Source organism: Saimiri boliviensis, chromosome 2 (assembly GCF_048565385.1).
Source record: "Saimiri boliviensis isolate mSaiBol1 chromosome 2, mSaiBol1.pri, whole genome shotgun sequence".
NCBI classification, from domain to species: domain Eukaryota; kingdom Metazoa; phylum Chordata; class Mammalia; order Primates; family Cebidae; genus Saimiri; species Saimiri boliviensis.
Window position 1 is genome coordinate 13,132,149 of NC_133450.1, and position 21,455 is coordinate 13,153,603.

A 21,455-nucleotide genomic window follows, 5' to 3' on the forward strand; every position below is an offset into this window, starting at 1 on the left:
GAAATCCTAGCCATTTTTTCATGCTTTTTAAATTTTAATTAAAAAATTTTTTTTGAGACAGGGTCTCCTGTTGGCTCACTGCAGTCTTGACCTCCAGGGCTCCAGAAATCCTCCTACCTCAGCCCCACCAAGTAGCTGGGACTACAGGTGTGTGCCACCATGCCTGCCTAATTTTTAATTTTTTTGTAGAGACAGGATCTTATGCTGCCAAGGCTGGTCTTGAACTCCTGGGTTCAAGTGATTCTCCCACCTCGGGCTCCCAAAGTGCTGGGATTACAGGAATGAGCCACCACACCCAGCCCGTTTTTTCACGCTTTCAGCAAACATTGGACACTTGCTATGTACCAGTTATTGTACTGGAGGCTGAGACTGCAAAGCTCTGATATAACTGTCAGAGTAAAGGCATTTTTTTTAGTATTTTTTTCTTGTGTAAAATGGTTTTCCACACAGGATTTGAAAAAATTGGCAGAATTAAAAATGAAAAGTACTGGAATCCTGCAGGATGTTATACTAGTATTTTTATTCTTTATCATATATGTAGGTATGTGGTGTATTTTTGGGATTAGTAGAGTAGCTAAGAATACAGGTACACCCTGGAGAAGTGGATCATGTGTATAATCTCAGCACTTTGGGAGGCCAAGCTGGGAAGATTACTTGAACCCAGGAGTTTGAGACTGGCCTGGGCAACGTAGGGAGATCCTGTCTCTACAAGAAAATTAAAAATAATAAAAATGAGCCAGGCGTGGTGTCACATGCCTGTTTTTCAGCTACTCGGGGAGCTGAGGTGGGAGGATCACTTGAGCCTGGGAAGTCGAGTTCAATTGTACCACTGCACTCCAGCCTTGGTGGCAAATTAAAGCAAGAAACCCTGTCTCTAAAAAAAAAAGATAAAGAATATAGAACCGGTTTGAATTTCAGGTCTACCATTTATTAACTGTGTGGCATTGAACAGGTTATTAAACCCATCTCTTAGTTTCTGCATCTATAGAAACAGATGTTAATAGCATATCAACATACAGTTGTTATGAGGCTTTAATGAGTTAGTATCTATCTAGTATTTAGGATAGTGCCTGAAACATACAAGTGTTGTGTAAGTATGTGCTTAGATATAAAGTACGTAGGGAGTGAACGTCATCAGCTTACTCACAGTAGGTTTCTAAGGGAAAGTCCACTTTAGATGGGTTTGGTCAGTCAGTATGTACATGTGTTTATTCTTTGTCTGGTGACAGAGAAATGTAAAAGTAATAGAGGTTCTGCTCTCAAATGACTTACAGAGAGGATGAGATGATGCTATTTATTCATTTAATAAATAACTTAATAATGGAAGTCTGTAATAAAAACTAGGAAGATACAAATGAGAGTTATTTATCTTCATAGTCTTGGTTCTATCATTAATTCCAAAATTTAAAACACTTTGAAAACTAGCTTAGTTTTCTTTTTTTTTTAACACTCCAGAGGTCTTTTATTTATTTATTTTTTTAACACCTATTATGCCATGAATTCATAGGGAATAGGTTCCAGCAGCTCAGTCTCCTTCCCATTGGTTCTCACAAAGTGTGCTTCTCTGGGTGGAGCAGGCTGGCGCTTCAGTTGGACCCAGGTACCTTTCTCTTCGGCTTCTTTCTTTTTCTGATCATTTTCCTTCACGTGTTTTAGGAAGCTATCTCCACTCTTAGAGTGCTTGATGTGCTCAGTACGCACATTAATTCTCTTGGCAAGGATCTTGCCCTTAACTTGTTTGTTTACAACAATGCCAACAGCATGCTGGCTAACATTGTAGACCCTTCCAGTTTTGCCATGATAACATTTGTGGGGCATTCCTTTTTGAACAGTATCCATTCCCTTGATGTCTACAATATCACCTTTCTTATAGATTCGCATATACGTGGCCAAAGGAACAACTCCATGTTTTCTAAAAGGCCTAGAGAACATGTATCGAGTACCTCTCCTCTTTCCCTTTGTGTTCGTCATTTTGGCGAATTACTCTGCGACCACAAGGTAGCGGTTCAAGTCTGTGAAACGCTTAGCGCCCGGGAGCCACGCACAGGCCCTACCTGGAAGATCTGAAAACTAGCTTAGTTTTCATTAGGTTGTTACTCAAACTCATTTGGCAGTAACATCTGACCCGAAGTGACCTGAAGATATTTATAAACTTAATATGCTCACCTACTTAGTGTACCTGTTCATAAGTTTGCTGCAGGAATATTGGTGTATTTGATTACAAGGTATTTGGTAACCCTACTGGAGATACTACATAATGTATTATGGTGTCTGTGCAATATATGATAAATCTCCCAAATTCTGAATTCTAAATACTTCTAGACTCAAACTGTTTGGCTAAAAAAAAAAATCATTGATTTGTACTGTACATTATGTCAGACCATATAGAAAATATAGATAAGCAAAAATAATAAAACTTGTGTATAAAATTAAAATCAGGCCAGATGCTGGTTTATACCTGTAATCCTAGCACTTTGGGAGGCCAAAGTGAGAGGATTACTTGAGTCCAGGGGTTTGAGACCAGCCTGGGCAACATAATGAGACCGCATCTCTACAAAATTTTTTTTTAATTAGGTGGGCTTAGTGACACATACCTGTGTCCCAGCTACTCTGGAGACTGAGACAAGAGGATTGCTTGAGCCTAGCAGGTCAAGGCTGCAGTGACCCAAGGTCTCACCCTTGCAGTCTACCTTGGGTGACAGAGTGAGACCCTGTCTCAAAAATAAAATAAAAATTGGGGCCGGGCACGGTGGCTCAAGCCTGTAATCCCAGCACTTTGGGAGGCCGAGGCGGGTGGATCACGAGGTCGAGAGTTCGAGACCATCCTGGTCGACATGGTGAAACCCCGTCTCTACTAAAAATACAAAAAATCAGCTGGGCATGGTGGCGTGTGCCTGTAATCCCAGCTGCTCGGGAGGCTGAGGCAGGAGAATTGCCTGAACCCAGGAGGCGGAGGTTGCGGTGAGCCGAGATCGTGCCATTGCACTCCAGCCTGGGTAACAAGAGCGAAACTCCGTCTCAAAAAAAAATAAATAAATAAAATAAAATAAAATAAAATAAAATAAAAATTAGAGTTACTATGAGATATTATTACATGCCTACTAGACTGGCTAAAGTAAGAAATACTGAGAACACCAAATGTTGGAGAAGACCTTTATACCTTGCTAGTAAGAGTATAAAATAATAGAAATACTTTGGCACTTTCTTCTGAAGTTAAACATACAATTACTGCACTAACCAGCCATACCACTCATAGTTATTTACTTAAGAGAAACAAAAACACATGTCCACAAAAATTCCTTTTTTTTTTTTGAGACATGGTCTCACTCTGTCACCCAGGCTGGAAGTGTGGTGGCATGATCTCGGCTCACTGCATCCTCCTTGTGAACTCAAGTGATTCTCCTACCTCAGCTTCCTAAGTACTTGGGACCATAGGTGCCTGCCACCACACCTGGCCAATTTTCTATTTTTTGTAGAGATGGGGTTTTACTATGTTGCTGAGGCTGGTCTTGAACTCCTGAGCTCAAGCAACCCACCCTCCTTGGCCTCCCAAAGTGTTGGGATTACAGGTGTGAGCCACCATGCCTGGCCCACAAAAATTTGTCTACAATAATGTTCATAGCATCTTTATTCACAATAGCTAGAAACTGGATATAGGCAAGATATCCGTTAACAGATGTAAAAAAACTGTGATATACAATGGAATACAACTCAGCAGTAAACAGGAATTAATACTGACACATGTAACAATATTGATGAAACTCAAAAGAAGCCAAACACTGGTATATACATACTGTATGATTTCATTTACGTGAAATTATAAAATATGCAAACCTAACCTCAGGTGATAGAAATCAGATCATTGATTGTTTCTGGATTGGGACTCCTCCTTGACTCAGAAGGAGCATGAGAAAACATTCTTGAGTATTCTAAGTGTTGTAAGTTGTGATGGGGTCTGGTCATACAAGTGTATGTATTTTTCAGAAGTAAACAGTACACTTAAGAATTTGTAAATTGTAGGCTGGGCGTGGTGGCTCAAGCCTGTAATCCCAGCACTTTGGGAGGCCGAGGCAGGTGGATCACGAGGTCAAGAGATCGAGACCATCCTGGTCAACATGGTGAAACCCCATCTCTACTAAAAATACAAAAAATTAGCTGGGCATGGTGGCACATGCCTGTAATCCCAGCTACTTAGGAGGCTGAGGCAGGAGAATTGCCTGAACCCAGGAGGCGGAGGTTGCGGTGAGCCGAGATGGCGCCATTGCACTCCAGCCTGGGTAACAAGAGCAAAACTCCGTCTCCAAAAAAAAAAAAGAATTTGTAAATTATAAAGCAATTTTTAATAACCCTCAAAAATCTCACTGCTTGGACATAACCATATTTCAGTTTATATCAGCATTTTTTAAAATGTATTTATTTTTATAACATTTTTATAAATGGAATCACAGTGTGAATACTATTCAGCAATCTGATTTATTTTGTGCAAGTATATTGTAAACATTTCCTCATGACACAAAATCTTGTGTAATTATGGCTTTGTGGTTTTCTTTAAAACAAGAGTCTCCTTCAGACTATTTGCTGGAAACCTAAGTGTAAAATGGATGAAAGCTGAGCTGCTCCAACTGAATGAGATGAAAGAGGAATGGTTGAATTATATGAACTATAAGATTGATTCTAAATCCAAGGTGTACTTCTCTGTGTAGGAGAGTTACAAGTGTCCTCTATACTGTGCTCCTTTATATGTAATCTTTTTTTCCTTGATCCTAGCTAATTGAGAAAATACCTTTTTTTTGGAGATGGAGTTTCATTCTTGTTTCCTAGGCTGGAGTGCAATGGCGCAATCTTGGCTCACTGCAACCTCCACCTCTCAGGTTCAAGTGATTCTGCTGCCTCAGCATCCCGAGTGACTGGGATTACAGGCATGCACCACCACGCCTGGCTAATTTTGTATTTTTGGGAGAGACGGGGTTTATCCATGTTGATTTGGCTGGTCTTGAACTCCCGACCTCAGGTGATCTGCCCACTTGGCCCCTCAAAGTGCTAGGATTGCAGGCTTGAGCCACCATGCCCGGCATAATAACATTTATTTGAAGCATGTACTGTGGTCCCGGCTTTGTTCTAAGTGATTAATGTGAATTAATTAATTTAATCTTCATATCAGCCTCACATGGTAGCCTCTTATTCTCATTTACAAATGGGATACTGCAGTGGAATGAGATTGGATGATTTGCCCAAAGTCAGACAGTACGTAAATGATGGACCCAGATTTGAACTCAGTCTGTTTAGCTCCACAGTTGGCCACTGTACTCTAGTCACCTTTCCAAATAAACTGAATTCTTTTGCTTTGTACCTATGAAAAGATAGCTTTCAGGCCGGGCGCGGTGACTCAAGCCTGTAATCCCAGCCCTTTGGGAGGCCGAGGCGGGTGGATCACGAGGTCAAGAGATCGAGACCATCCTGGTCAACATGGTGAAACCCCGTCTCTACTAATGGTGCAAAAAATTAGCTGAGCATGGTGGCGCGTGCCTGTAATCCCAGCTACTCCGGAGGCTGAGGCAGGAGAATTGCCTGAACCCAGGAGGCGGAGGTTGCGGTGAGCCGAGATCGCGCCATTGCACTCCAGCCTGGGTAACAAGAGTGAAACTCCGTCTCAAAAAAAAAAAAAAAAGATAGCTTTCTGTGACAGTTTTGCCTTTTATGTTTGTCTAGAACTAGCCAACATGGAAGAAGATGCCAGATCAGCTGGAGTTGCTACCTTTGTTCTCCAAGAAGAATTTGATAGATATTCTGGCTATTGGTGGTGTCCAAAAACTGAGACAAGTAAGGAGGTTCAAAATAATGTATTATGGGTCAGTTAAAGTATTGTAAGATTCAGCTGTCAATCAGTTAAGTGCACAGATTCTAAATCTTGGATAATAGATTCCAAAGTGGATAATAGATTCCAAAGTAAATGACGATTGGTTCATGTCAGTAGTTATTTAGAATATGCAGATCATATTTCATCAGAATGTAGTAAAAACAATTGTATTGTGGTTTAATACCTCAGGCCCCTCAATTCTCTTTGTCAGTTTTTCTCTTAGAGGCTGATCTTGGTAGTGCTGACAGCATTGGTGGCAAAATGAAAAATACCACACCTAACATGTTGCTATAAAAATGTATGATTGACTAGAGAGTCTGGTAAACAGATGACCAAATCATCGTATGAATGGATAGGATAAAAGGGAACAAATTCCTTCTTTTTTGGGGGCTGAATTCACAAGTATCTCACTCTGAGAAACAGTTCACTAAAGCATAGCTTTCAAGCTTTTTTACCGTGATCCAGTTAGAAGTGTATTTATAATTGTGGCCTAATACATTGTACTTAAGCTGTATAGATAAAACTGAAAACAAATTTCAAGAAGCAATATTTATTATTAGGTGTAATGCACCCTGATAATGTTATATTACTATTATTTTTTGTTTTTGTTTTTGTTTTCTTTGTTGAGACTGGGTCTGTTGCCCAGGCTGAAGTGCAGTGGTGCAATCTCAGCCCACTGCAAATTCTGCCTGCTGGGCTCAAGCAATCCTCCTATCTCAGCCTCCCAAATAGCTGGGACTACAGGTGTGAGCCACACCCAGCTAATTTTTGTATTTTTTTGTAGAAATGGGGTATTGCCATGTTGCCCAGGGTGTGGTTTGTGTGTTACATTTTTTTAAATGCTGTTTATGACCCATTAATAGATTTTATGACCTACTCATGGTTTGGAGCTAGCAGTCCTGAATGCTTCTCTCAGAGACCATGAAAAATACTTATTTTTAAGCCATGTCTTGGATTTGGACATTTTATTATAAGATATGAAATGTTTTGTTGTGTTTGTTAGAACACGATTTGACACAAATAGAGAAACTATTCAAAACAACTGAACTGTATTTAAGTAGGATTTATGGTTGTTTTTGTTTTTTTTTTTTGAGACGGAGTTTCGCTCTTGTTACCCAGGCTGGAGTGCAATGGCATGATCTCGGCTCACCGCAACCTCCACCTCCTGGGTTCAGGCAATTCTCCTGCCTCAGCCTCCTGAGTAGCTGGGATTACAGGCACGTGCCACCATGCCCAGCTAATTTTTTGTATTTTTTTTTGTTTTTTTTTTTTGAGACGGAGTTTCGCTCTTGTTACCCAGGCTGGAGTGCAATGGCGCGATCTCGGCTCACCGCAACCTCCGCCTCCTGGGTTCAGGCAATTCTCCTGCCTCAGCCTCCTGAGTAGCTGGGATTACAGGCACGCACCACCACGCCCGCTAGTTTTTTGTATTTTTTTTAGTAGAGACGGGGTTTCACCATGTTGACCAGGATGGTCTTGATCTCTCGACCTCGTTATCCACCCGCCTCGGCCTCCCAAAATGCTGGGATTACAGGCTTGAGCCACCGTGCCCGGCGTGTGCATTTATGTTTTTAATAGGAAATACTGTAAATGTAATTAAATAATTCATTTTCAACAAAGAATGCATTTTATGGTATGCAAAAACCAAGTCCTTCAAAAATGTTTTTTCCTGTTTTAGAAGTACATATACATATCATCTCTAGTTTTTCTCCCTCCAAAAGAAGTGGCTTAGCAGTAACTCATCTTGCTACTACAAAGACTAATGATATTTTCCTCCAAAAAAGCAGCATATTTTATACATAAATTCTTCACTGTGAGAGGGAATGATTGGTTATGATTACTCTCTGGAAATAATTCTTCTAAATTTTCAATATCTAAATTTCTTTTAAGCTCCCAGTGGTGGTAAAATTCTTAGAATTCTATATGAAGAAAATGATGAATCTGAGGTGGAAATTATTCATGTTACATCCCCTATGTTGGAAACAAGGAGGGCAGATTCATTCCGTTATCCTAAAACAGGTACTGTACTCCACTGGCATTTATATTTGGTCATTTCCTTTTTCCAAATAATATTCTTTCTGGAATCATCCAAAGGTATAGTCAACAGCATTTGTCACTTCCAGCCTTATTTTTGGTGGGTTGTTCACCAGGTATCACAGAAATAGATTTTGAATTAAAGGGTGATCTTTTTTCATTCTTTGCAAAGGTAGGGATGTCCACACAATTGGTTTCTTTAAGGAATGAATTACAGGGTATCTTTGCACTGGGCATGGTAGCTTACGACTGTAATCCTAGCACTTTGGGAAGCCAATGTGGGTGGATCACCTGAGGTCAGGAGTTTGAAACCGGCCTGACCAACATGGTGAAATCCCATCTTTACTAAAAATACAAAATTAGCCAGGCGTGTTGGTGTGTGCCTGTAATCCCAGCTACTTGGGAGGCTGAGGCAGGAGAATTGCTTGCTTGAACCTGGGAGGTGGAGGTTGCATTGAGTTGAGATCATGCCATTCCACTCAGGCAACGAGAGCCAAACTCTGTGTCCAAAAAAAAAAAAAAAAAAAAAAAAACGGCCGGGCGCGGTGGCTCAAGCCTGTAATCCCAGCACTTTGGGAGGCTGAGGCGAGTGGATCACAAGGTCAAGAGATCGAGACCATCCTGGTCAACATGGTGAAACCCCGTCTCTACTAAAAATACAAAAAAAAAAAAATTAGCTGGGCATGGTGGCACGTGCCTGTAATCCCAGCTACTCAGGAGGCTGAGGCAGGAGAATTGCCTGAACCCAGGAGGCGGAGGTTGCGGTGAGCCGAGATCGCGCCATTGCACTCCAGCCTGGGTAACAAGAGCGAAACTCCGTCTCAAAAAAAAAGTGTCTTTGCTAGCAAATATTTTTAAGTGATATTGTTCATAATAAGTATTTTTTTTTTCATTTTTCCTCTTACAGCATTTCAGTTGTAAAAATAATATGTAATTCCACTTTATTTCATGCTGGCTTTTGTTTTTCAGCCCCCCTTTTTTTTCGTTTTTGTTTTTTTTTGAGATAGAGTTTAGCTGTTTTGCCCAGGCTGGAGTTCAGTGGCTCAATCTTGGCTTACTGCAACCTCCGCCTCCTGGATTTAAGCGATTTCTCCTTCCTCAGCCTCCCAAGTAGCTGGGATTACAGACATGCACCACCAGGCCCAGCTAATTTTGTATTTTTAGTAGAAACGGTATTTCTCCATGTTGGTCAGGCTAGTCTGGAACTCCCGACCTCAGGTGATCTGCCTGCCTTGGCTTCCTAAAGTGTTGCAATTACAGGCGTGAGCCACCGCGCCCAGCCTTTTCATTCTTTTAAAATTGTATTCCAATAGTGTTTGGGGAACAAATGGGTTTTGGTTACATGGATAAGTTCTTTAGTGGTGATTTCTGAGATTTCGGTGCACCCATCACCCAAGCAATGTACACTGTACCCAATGTGTAGTCTTTTATCCCTCACCCACTCCTACCCTTCCTCCAGAGTCCCCAAAGTCCATTATATCATTCTTATGCCTTTGCATCCTCACAGCTTAGCGCCCACTTATAAGTGAGAATATTAATATTTGGTTTTCCATTCTTCAGTTACTTCACTTAGAATAATGGTCCCCAACTCCCTCCAGGTTGCTGTGAATGACATTATTTTGTTCCTTTTTGTGGTTGAGTAGTATTCCATGCTGTATATATACTACATTTTTTAAATCCACTTGTTGGTTGATGGACAAGCCCTTTATTTTATTTTATTTTTTGAAACGGAATCTTGCTCTGTTGCCCAGGCTAGTGTGCAATGGCATGGTCTCAGATCACTGCACCCTCTGCCTCCAGGGTTAAACGATTCTCCTGCCTCAGTGTCCCGAGTAGCTGGGGATTACAGGAACCCACCACCATGCCCAGCTAATTTTTTTTTATTTTAGTGGGGAAAGGGTTTCACCATGTTCGCCAGAATGATCTCGATCTCTTGACCTCATGTTCTGCTCACTTTGGCCTCCCAAAATGCTGAGATTACAGGTGTAAGCCACTGTGCCTGGCCTTTTTATTTTCTTTTTTTTTTTAAGACAGTGTCTTAGGCCGGGCGCGGTGGCTCAAGCCTGTAATCCCAGCACTTTGGGAGGCCGAGGCGGGTGGATCACGAGGTCGAGAGATCAAGACCATCCTGGTCAACATGGTGAAACCCCGTCTCTACTAAAAATACAAAAAATTAGCTGGGCAGGGTGGCGCGTGCCTGTAATCCCAGCTACTCAGGAGGCTGAGGCAGGAGAATTGCCTGAACCCAGGAGGCGGAGGTTGCGTTGAGCCGAGATGGCGCCATTGCACTCCAGCCTGGGTAACAAGAGTGAAACTCCGTCTCAAAAAAAAAAAAAACAAAAAAACAAAAACAGTGTCTTGCTCTGTCTTCCCAGCTGGAGTGCAGTGGCGTGATCTCAGCTCACTGCAGCCTCCACCTCCTAGGCTCAAGTGATTCTCCTGCCTCAGCCTTCCAAGTAGCTGGGATTACAGGTGCCAACCACCATGCCCAGATAATTTTTATTTTTTATTTATTTATTTATTTATTTTTTTGAGACGACGTTTCGCTCTTGTTACCCAGGCTGGAGTGCAATGGCGCCATCTCGGCTCACCGCAACCTCCGCCTCCTGGGTTCAGGCAGTTCTCCTGTCTCAGCCTCCTGAGTAGCTGGGATTACAGGCATGTGCCACCATGCCCAGCTAATTTTTTTGTATTTTTAGTAGAGACCCAGGGTTTCACCATGTTGACCAGGTTGGTCTTGATCTCTTGACCTTGTGATCCACCTGCCTCAGCCTCCCAAAGTGCTGGGATTACAGGCTTGAGCCACCGCGCCCAACAATTTTTATATTTTTAATAGATACAGTGTTTTACCATGTTGGTCAGGCTGGTCTCGAACTCCTGATCTCAAGGGATCCACCCACCTTGGCCTCCCAAAGTGCTGAGATTACAGGCAGGAACCACTGCACCCAACTGAGCCCCACCCATCCTTTTTTTCTTTCTTTTTTTTTTTTTTGAGATGGAGTCTTGCCTGTCACCTGGGCTGGAGTGCAATGGCACAACCTCGACTCACTGCAGCCTCTGCCTCCTGGGTTCGAGTGATTCTCCTGCCTCAGCCTCCCGAGTAGCTGGGATTACAGGTCCCCGACACCAGGCCCAGCTAATTTTTTGTATTTTTAGTAGAGGCAGGGTTTCACTATGTTGGCCAGGGTGGTCTTGAACTCCTGACCTTGTGATCCACTCACCTCGGCCTCCCAAAGTGCTGAGATTACAGGTGTGAGTCACTGTGCCTGGCCGCTTTATTTTTTGATATTCAAAAAGTATAAATTTGAAATGGGGCTCTGAGATTCTTGTGCAGTAAAGCCCTGACCATCTACATTATTCTTCTATTTTTCTTGAGACAGAATCCCTCTCTGTTGTCAAGACTGGAATGCAGTGGTGTGATTTTGGCTCACTGTACCTATACCTTCTAGGCTCAGGCCATCCTCCCACCTCTGCCTCCTGAGTAGCTAGACCAGCCTGATGGAGTGTGTAGCACTGCACCTGGCTATATTTTGTATTTTTTTGTAGAGATGGGGTTTTACCATGTTGACCATGCTGATCTCGAATTCCTGAGCTCAAGTAATCTGCCTGCCTCGGCCTCCCAAAGTGCTGATATTAAAGGCATGAGGCACCATATTCTTAACTGAAGTGTAGAGAATTGATCTGGTAAAATTAATTTAAGTAATTTCAGATAAGTGTTGCTATTCATCTATGTCTCTTTTTTTCTTTTCTGTTTTGTTTTTTTTTTTTTGAGACAGTTTCGCTCTTGTTGCCCAGGCTGGAGTGCAATAGCACAGTCTCAGCTCACTGCAACCTCTGCCTCCCAGGTTCAAGTGATTTTCCTGCCTCAACCTCCCAAGTAGCTGGGATTACAGGCGTACACTACCGCGCCTGGCTGATTTTTGTATTATTAGTAGAGGTGGAGTTTCACCATGTTGGCCAGGGTGGTCTCAAACTCCTGACCTCAGATGATCCGCCCACCTCAACCTCCCAAAATGCTGGGATTATAGGCAGGAGCCACCACTTAAGTAAAATGTAAAGAGAATTGATCTGGCAAAATTAATTTGAGTAATTTTGGATAAACATTACTGTTATTTATGTCTCTTTCTAAAGGTACAGCAAATCCTAAGGTCACTTTTAAGATGTCAGAAATAATGATTGATGCTGAAGGAAGGGTGAGTATAAAACGTTGAGTTGACCTTCTGTGTCATTTGACTAATCTATTCAGTCCGGTTGGGTTCTTTGATATGCTTTCTTATTTTTGAACTTGTTGAACTTGCTGAGATATCTGTGGATCATGATTTTAGATTGACCTAATTTTTTACTTGGAAATCATCCTACTGGTTGGTTCATAAGATGGGAATATGGGATATGCATATTAACCACTCCTTTCCAAGTTTGCCTTTATTCTCCAGATTAAAAAAAAAAAAAAAAAAAAAAAAGGTAGTTATTGACTGGTGAGTTACCTTCTGTGTTGGGTAGATGTCTGTGGTACATTAAATATCCCACAGTTCACGTGTACTTGTACTATTGCTTTCCATTTTGACAGCCAAATGCTTATAAGCTACACGTACACAACTAGCTAAAAAGTAGTCTTCTCTTCTAGACTTTTTAAAAACAGCTTTACTTAGATATAACTGACATACAGTATGATTTATTTAAAGTTTAAAATTTAGTGGCCATTGGTATATTCAATTTGCAACCCTCACCACAGTCAGTTTTAGAATATTGTTCTTACCTCAAAAAGATACTCCATACCCCTGAGCCATCATCCCCCAACCTGCTCATATCCCCCAGCACTAGGCAACCTTTTTCTTTTTTAAGATGTGTTCTTGCACCGTTGCCATTAAGATGGCTTGATCTCAGCTCACTGTAACCGCCACCTCCCAAGTTCATGTGATTCTCTTGCCTCACGCTCCTGAGTAGCTGGGATTACAGGTGCTCAATACCATGCCCAGCTAATTTTTTTGTATTTTTAGTAGAGATGGGGTTTCACTATGTTGGCCAGACTGGTCTCGAACTCCTTACCTCATGATCTGCCCGCCTTGGCCTCCCAAAGTGCTGGGATTACAGGCATGAGCCACCATGTCTGGCCTAGGCAACCATTAATGTACTTTCTGTCTCTATAATTTGCTTGTGCTGGACATTTCAAATAAATGGAGTCATAAAATACATAGTTTGGTCTCCTTAGATTGTTTTCAAGGTCTATCCATATTGTACCATGTATCAGTACTTCATTTATTTTTATTAACGATAATACCTTTATATGGATATACCACATTTTATTTATCAGTTGATGAACATTTTGGTTGTTTCCATTTTATGCCTGTGATGAATAATACTGCCATGAAGATGTGTGTACAAGTTTTTGTGTGGGCTGTGGGCTTATGTCTTCATTTCCCTGAAGTATATACCCACAAGTAGGATTGTTGAGTCATTTGATGACTATTTTTAACATTTTGTAGACCTGCTAAAATGTTTTCCAAAGTGACTGCACTATTTTATTTTATTTTTTAAAGGTCTCCAGCCTGACTAATATGGTGAAACCCCGTCTCTACTAAAAATACAAAAATTAGCCAGGTGTGGTGACACATGCCTGTAGTCCCAGCTACTCAAGAGGCTGAGGCAGGAGAATCGATTCAAACCAGGAGTCGGAGGTTGCAGTGAGCTGAGATCATGCCACTGCACTCCAGCCTGGGCAACAGAGTAAGACTGTCTTAAAAAAAAAAAAAAAAAAAAAAGAAAGAAGTAGACTTTAAGTTGTGTTAAAAGTGCTTAGAACTGTTTAGACACAAAAAGTAAGTACCAGTATAAGTAACCCAGAATTTACTCCTGGTTTTACTGTATCCTTTGTGCTTTTTTAATACCTAAGTCTGAAAATATGTTCTGCTTTTTAAATAATTGTTGAATTAGACTAGTAAGCTAATTATTTATCTAAATCTTCTATAACTAGATTTTTTTTCTTTTTTAATAGATTATAGATGTCATAGATAAGGAACTAATTCAACCTTTTGAGATTCTGTTTGAAGGAGTTGAATATATTGCCAGAGCTGGATGGACTCCTGAGGGAAAATAGTGCGTATGTTAAATTGTTACTTCTTTACAACTAATTTAGGATCCAGAGCTTTGGAATATTTGTGCTATTAGGTTTGCTTTATAGTTGGAGATGCCTTCACATGTAAATTTGCAGTACAGTTATTACTGCACAAGGCATTTTTCTTGAACTAAGTGGATTTGTGCATTTGTAATCCTATAAGCTTAGGTACACCACAGTTTAATTCTGTCTTTATAGTCAGCCAGTTACGGTTCATGATGTTAGTTGGGATTAAATTGTATGACTTTAAGGCTTACATATAAATGTATATATTTTTTAATTATATAATTATAGAGCTTCATGTGAGGATGATTACGAATAAATAGTTTCTGTGTCTAATGTAGACAACAGGAATTTCACAAGACTGGCATTTGTTGACATTGATACTAAAGGGAGAAAACTTTGTTTTGAGTCAGGGTCTTGCTCTGTCACCCAGGCTGGATGTAGTGATGCAATCATGGCTCACTGCAGCCTCAACCTCTTGGCTAAAGCTATCCTCCCACTTCAGCCTCCTGAGTAGCTGGGACTACAGGGAAATGCCACCATGGCCAGCTAATTTTTAAATTTTTCTGTTGAGATGAAGTCCCACTGTGTTGCCAGGTTGATCTCAAACTCCTGGGCTCAAGTGATCCTCCTGTCTCGGCCTTCCAAAGTGTTGAGATTACAGGCATGAACCACTGCACCTGGCAAAACTTTTGTTTATATAGCCGGGGTCTCTCTCTGTGTCACCCAGGCTGTAGTGCAGTGGCATGATCAGAGCTTACTGTAACCTTAAAATCCTAGCCCCAAGCAACCCTCTCACCTCAGTCTCCTAAAGTGCTGGTATTATAGGCATGAGCCACCATGCCAGCCTACAGGGAGAAAACACTTTCGAAGGCTAACTATGCTTTTGAAAATTTCAGGAAAACCACTTTTTATAAATTATATTCAAGCTTAAAGTGTATTTTTAATTAACTCTTTGTAAGTGATAATTTAACATAGCTAAAGCAGTTCTTTCATTGTGATTACAGATATAATTGATAGGTGCCAAAGGGGATAAGAGAGGATAATTATTTTTCTGATAGTTTGCTTTGTTTCTGATTCTTCTCTTTTGTTTGTTTAAATAGTGCTTGGTCCATCCTACTAGATCGCTCCCAAACTCGCCTACAGATAGTGTTGATCTCACCTGAATTATTTATCCCAGTAGAAGATGATGTTATGGAAAGGCAGAGACTCATTGAGTCAGTGCCTGACTCTGTGACACCACTAATTATCTATGAAGAAACAACAGACATCTGGATAAATGTATGCATTTTTTCCTGTACTTGTTTACATACTTTTTCAGAATGCTAAAGCAGATGAAGTTATATAGCAAACTATCAAAATGCATTTTTCTAATTTAAAGGGACCATGAATGTTACTTCTTTAGTAGGAATATTTCAAGGAGTGATGGTTCCAGAATGGAATGGTTTGTATTTGATAGAAAGGAGATGCCATTGAAATGGCATCTCCTTGGCTTCATATTTGTTCCTGGTGATATCAGATATTAAATACACAGCCTCATCAGTTCTTCTGAAAGGACCTCATGAATCTGGTCTAGAAAAGACTTTTTTTTTTTTTTTTTTTTTTTTTGAGATGGAGTTTCGCTCTTGTTACCCAGGCTGGAGTGCAATGGCGCGATCTCCGCTCACCGCAACCTCCGCCTCCTGGGTTCAGGCAGTTCTCCTGCCTCAGCCTCCTGAGTAGCTGGGATTACAGGCACGCGCCACCACGCCCAGCTAATTTTTTTGTATTTTTAGTAGAGATGGGGTTTCACCATGTTGACCAGGATGGTCTCGATCTCTCGACCTCGTGATCCACCCGCCTCGGCCTCCCAAAGTGCTGGGATTACAGGCTTGAGCCACCGCACCCGGCTAGAAAAGACTTTTATGTTAGCAAACTGTACCAAAATAAACCAATTTTTAATTGAATTTTTAATTTTCAAATTTAGCAGAAAAATTTAAATAAGATACAAAATAAATGAAGCCAGCTCACTTCCTAGCTGAATGTAAGCTTCATATGATTCACCTATGAACATCTGTTTTCCCTTGAACTATTAGAAAAATTCTCTTTGGAAAACAAAAGTAAAAAAAAAATTACCTTCATCATTCTTTAACAAGATTTATATTATTAAACAACCTTGCTCCATTACAGAGATGTTGAGTAAGGAAAATCTTTTGGTCATATTTTTCTTTTTTACTCCATTTGAAAACATTTATTTCTCAGTGGATGAAGTCTTTGACTAAAGTAAAATAAATCTGAAAATCCCAGGCAAAATTCATTACTGTAAATACAGCATTCCTGTGGCATTGATGGTTATTTATATTTTAAAGTATATTTATCAAGTAATTTTTTCTATAGCCCAGTTGAATTATGTAGTATTTTCATTAATGTGTATAGTAAATTTAGCCATTCATTTTGCAGATCCATGACATCTTTCATGTTTTTCCCCAAAGTCATGAAGAAGAAATTGAGTTTATTTTTGCCTCCGAATGCAAAACAGGTTTCCGTCATTTATACAAAATCACGTCTATTTTAAAGGAAAGCAAATATAAACGATCCAGTGGTGGGCTGCCTGCTCCAAGTAAGAAATCCTATTTTATTAAGAAAAAAAAAAAGAAAGAAAGAAAAAAATGTTGGGGGCAGAAGGTGGGAGGGACAGGGAATTTTCTTTTGTATACTTTGTAAGCGTCAGTGCTAGCTTCATTAAACTTAATATTTAAGTTAAACTAAAATAATACATGCATGTGTAAAAACACAGGACAAAGTTCTTAATGGATGGACACGTCTTGTAAACTATTAATAGTGAATAATCTCTAAGTAGTGGAATTACTTCTTCTTTTAAAATTTTTATTTTTATTTATTTTTTTTTGAGACGGAGTTTCACTCTTGTTACCCAGGCTGGAGCTCAATGGCACAATCTTGGCTCACTGCAACCTCCACCTCTTGGGTTCAGGCAATTCTCCTGCCTCAGCCTCCTGAGTAGCTGGGATTACAGGCATGTGCCACCATACCCAGCAAATTTTTTGTATTTTTAGTAGAGACGGGGTTTCACCATGTTGACCAGGATGGTCTCGATCTCTTGACCTCGTGATCCACCCACCTCGGCCTCCCAAAGTGCTGGGATTACAGGCTTGAGCTACCGCGTCTGGCTTAAATTTTTATTTTTTGAGATGGGGTTTCACCATGTTGATCAGGCTGGTCTCGAACTCCTGACCTCAGGTGATCCACCCTCCCCAGCCTCCCAGAGTGCTGGGATTACAGGCATAAGTCACTGTGCCTGGCCAAGTAGTGGAATTACTGATTTTTGCTTTCTACTTTTGCCTTGACTGCAATTTTTAATTAGTATTTTAATTTATTTAAAGTAAGCCCATTTTAAATAGCTATTTTTGTCTAGGTGTAGTGGCTCACACCTGACCAACATGGTGAAACCCCGTCTCTACTAAAAATACAAAAATGAACCGGGCATGGTGGTATGCACCTGCAGTCCCAGCTTACTCAGGAGGCTGAAACTGGAGAATTGCTTGAACTCAGGAGTCAGAGTTTGCAGTGAGCCGAGATCACACCACTCACTGCACTCCAGCCTGGTGACAGAATCTCAAAACAAAGAAAAAAACCCACTATTTAAAAAATGTTATGTAGTTACTAGATTTTTTTTTTGTTATTAGATATTTTTCCACACTAAGTGTTTCTTATACTGTGTGCATCTACCTTAATTTATAGTTTATAGGTCTTGGATTGATATAATTATGTTGCCCAAAGTAAAATTAAATATTATATGAGCTGAAGTTAATTTTTCTTTAAAAAGTGGTTTTCCTTAAGTGGAGGTTTTCCTTCTGGGAAATATAATATGGAATGGATGTGTAAGCCTAGAAAAAGTGAATGGGAGGCCAGGCGTGGTGGCTCAAGCCTGTAATCCCAGCACTTTGGGAGGCCGAGGTGGGTGGATCACGAGGTCAGGAGATCGAGACCATCCTAGTCAACATGGTGAAACCCCGTCTCTACTAAAAATACAAAAAAAAATTAGCTGGGCATGGTGGCACATGCCTGTAATCCCAGCTACTCAGGAGGCTGAGGCAGGAGAATTGCTTGAACCCAGGAGGCAGAGGTTGCGGTGAGCCGAGATCGCTCCATTGCACTCCAGCCTGGGTAACAAGAGTGAAACTCTGTCTCAAAAAAAAAAAAAAAAAAAAAAAGGCCGGGCTCGGTGGCTCAAACCTGTAATCCCAGCACTTTGGGAGGCCGAGGCGGGTGGATCACGAGGTCAAGAGATCGAGACCATCCTGGTCAACATGGTGAAACCCCATCTCTACTAAAAATACAAAAAACTAGCTGGGCGTGGTGGCGCATGCCTGTAATCCCAGCTTCTAAGGAGGCTGAGGCAGGAGAATTGCCTGAGCTCAGGAAGCAGAGGTTGCGGTGAGCCGAGATCACGCCATTGCACTCCAGCCTGGGTAACGAGAGCGAAACTCCGTCTCAAAAAAAAAAAAAAAAAAAGTGAATGGGTACATGGAACACTTTTCCCAAGATTTCCTAAAACTGAGTTGCAGTTCTCAACTTTAATTTTGGTTTGTTTTAGAATATGAATCACTTTGTGATAAATTATTTTGTATGCTTAATTGCCATTTGTAACTTAACAGACTCAGCATGGCCTTTTAAAAAATTATGGAAAAATATACTTAAGATTTAGCATTGGCCAGGCGCGGTGGCTCAAGCCTGTAATTCAGCACTTTGGGAGGCTGAGGCGCGTGGATCACGAGGTCGAGAGATCGAGACCATCCTGGTCAACATGGTGAAACCCCGTCTCTACTAAAAATACAAAAAACTAGCTGGGCGTGGTGGCGTGTGCCTGTAATCCCAGCTACTTAGGAGGCTGAGGCAGGAGAATTGCCTGAGCCCAGGAGGCGGAAGTTGCGGTGAGCCGAGATCGCGCCATTGCACTCCAGCCTGGGTAACAAGAGCGAAACTCCGTCTCAAAAAAAAAAAAAAAGATTTAGCACTGTGACCATTTTTCCATTTTTAAGGGTACATACAGTTTAGTGACATTGAATATGTTTGTTTATATATATAGATATCTATATACATATATATAGATATACATATAGATAGATAAAATTTTTTTTTTTCTGAGACAGAGTCTCACTCTGTCACCCAGGGTGGAGTGCAGTGGTGTGATCTCAGCTCACTGCAACCTCCACCTCTTAGCTTCAAGATTCTCCTACCTCAGCCTTCCGAGTAGCTGGAATTATGGGCATGTGCCACCATACCCAGCTGATTTTTGTATTTTTAGTAGAGATGGGGTTTCACTATGTTGGCTGGGCTGGTTTTGCACTCCTGGCCTCATGTGATCCATGAGCCTTGGCCTCTCAGAATGCTGGGATTACAGGTGTGAGCCACTGCACCTGGCTGAGTATGTTCATATTGTTGTGCAGTCGTTACCACCATCTGTCTCCAGAATTTTTTACGTCTTCCAAAACTGAAACTACCCATTAAACAGTCACTTTCTATTGCCTTCTCCCTCCAGCCTCTGGCAGTTACTTTCTGTCTCTGTGAATGTGACGACTCTTGACTTATTTAAGTGGAGTCATACAATTTTTGTCCTTTTTTGACTGACTTATTTCACTTCGCGTAATGTCCTCAAGGTTCATCTGTGTCATAGTGCGTGCCAGGATTTCCTTTCTTTTTAGGGCTGAGTAAGGTTTTGTTGTATGTATATACCACATTTTGTTTATCTGTTCATCTGTTGATGGGCACTCTGGGGTTGTTTCCACCTTTTGGCTCTTGTGAATAATGCTGCTATGGATGTGGGTGTACAAGTATCTGTTTCTGTCCCTGATTTCAATTCTTTTGGATATATACTCAAAAGTGGAATTTCTGGATCATATGGTACTTCTATTTTCAATTTTTCAGTTCGATTTCAATTTTTTTCAATTAGGTAGCAGTAGCTACTACCATTGGTGTTCCAATGGTGTAGTTCCTATGGATAACAGTACAGTCCATACTGTTACGGATCCACCATATGGATCTATGGTAATTCTGTTTTCAATTCTATTTCAATTTTTTTTCAATTAGGTAGCAGTAGCTACTACCATTGGTGTTCCAATGGTGTAGCTCCTATGGAAAACAAGCTACACCATTGGAACACCAATGGTAGTAGCTACTGCTACCTAATTTTACATTACCACTGAAGTGCACAGGGTTTTTAATTTTTGTTTTTTTTTTGAGACAGAGTCTCACTGTGTCATAAGGTGCCAGGCTGGCGTGCAGTGGTGCAATTTCAGCTCACTGCAACCTCCGCCTCCCGGGTTCAAGCAATTCTCCTGCCTCAGAATTGCTAATTTTTTGTATTTTTTAGTAGAGACCGGGTTTCACCATGTTGGCCTGGATGGTGTCGATCTCTTGACCTTGTGATCTGCCCGCCTCAGCTTCCCAAAGTGCTGGGATTACAGGTGTGAGCCACTGCGCCCGGCCTGATTTTCATTTTTTAAGCTGTTCCTTAGGCCACTGAGAGAACCTCATCAAGACAGAAGCTTATAAAAACAGATGGGTGCTGGGTGTGGTGGCTCAAGCCTATAATCCCAACATTTTGGGAGGGTCAGACAGGCAGATCATTTGAGTCCAGGAGTTTGAGACTAGCCTAGGCAACATGGCAAAACCCCGTCTCTACAAAAAAAGACAAAAAAAAAATTAACCAGGTATGATGGCATGAGCCTGCAGACCCAGCTACTTGGGAGGCTGAGGTGGGAGGATCATCTGCGCCTAAGGAGGTTAAGGCTGCAGTGAGCTGTGATCACATGCCACTGCAGTTTAGCCTGGGCGACAGAGCAGAACAGGAAAAAAGCAAAAAACAAATGGGACATGTTGACATTTGCTGTAGTAAACACTTATCTGGTTATTTTTTGACAAATGGAGAATAATTGTATTAAACATTTTCTTTTGTGGGTTTTAAAGTAGTTTGTTGAATTTCTAAAAGAAATGCCTTGCTGAAATAGCTGATATGGCTACCTCAGAAGTGCCAGGGAATCGAGCCAGTCCTAACCCAGTGCCTGGGGATGGATTGCACCGGGCTGGTTTTAATGCCTTTACGGCAGGTCATGTGATGATCTGTGTGCGAGTGAGAGGGACCCCAGCCCTGCAGCTTTGGACCCTGGCTCTCTGAATGCCACAATAAGGTATCTTTGTGTGGCAAAGCTGTGCCCCTCACAGTGGCCAAGAGTCAATTCTCCTGTTCCTCCAAATCCCACAGTCAGAAGATAAAGCTGGCTTGGGGCAACTGCTGACCCAACTTCCACCTAGCACTGTGGTGGAACAGAAGTATTTGGGTTTCTCTAGCCTGTAAATGTCATACTCTCAACTACTACTGAGTTTAGGGGAGGGGGAGTGTCCTGGCAGAAATATCACTGCATTGCCCTGGACCTCTTCCTTTACCCCAGT

The 21,455-nt window shown here is 41.2% G+C and overlaps 2 protein-coding genes across 8 annotated transcripts in view; one reads left to right on the plus strand and one right to left on the minus strand.

Moving 5' to 3' along the window:
• The window catches only part of DPP8 (dipeptidyl peptidase 8), an 83,241-nt gene that overhangs the window by 25,439 nt on the left and 36,347 nt on the right, over nt 1–21,455 (plus strand). For all 7 annotated transcript variants that reach the window (XR_012516100.1, XM_039468969.2, XM_039468971.2 and 4 more), the window contains 6 exons: nt 5,710–5,820; nt 7,748–7,876; nt 12,023–12,084; nt 13,884–13,984; nt 15,110–15,287; nt 16,446–16,605. Coding sequence is in view for 6 of the 7 variants with exons in the window: in XM_039468969.2 (XP_039324903.1) it covers nt 5,710–5,820; nt 7,748–7,876; nt 12,023–12,084; nt 13,884–13,984; nt 15,110–15,287; nt 16,446–16,605 (741 nt within the window). In the remaining variant the exon portion in view is untranslated. The remainder of the gene's footprint in view (nt 1–5,709; nt 5,821–7,747; nt 7,877–12,022; nt 12,085–13,883; nt 13,985–15,109; nt 15,288–16,445; nt 16,606–21,455) is intronic.
• Nucleotides 1,466–1,974, minus strand: LOC120363947 (large ribosomal subunit protein eL21-like). The gene has a single exon (XM_039468978.2). It carries the CDS (start codon nt 1,969–1,971, stop codon nt 1,489–1,491), a length of 483 nt encoding a protein of 160 aa, XP_039324912.1. The 5' UTR covers nt 1,972–1,974; the 3' UTR covers nt 1,466–1,488.

Bases quoted from the DNA above. Each gene is read 5' to 3' on its own strand.
- LOC120363947 (XM_039468978.2), bottom strand. From the start codon at position 1,971: ATGACGAACACAAAGGGAAAGAGGAGAGGTACTCGATACATGTTCTCT.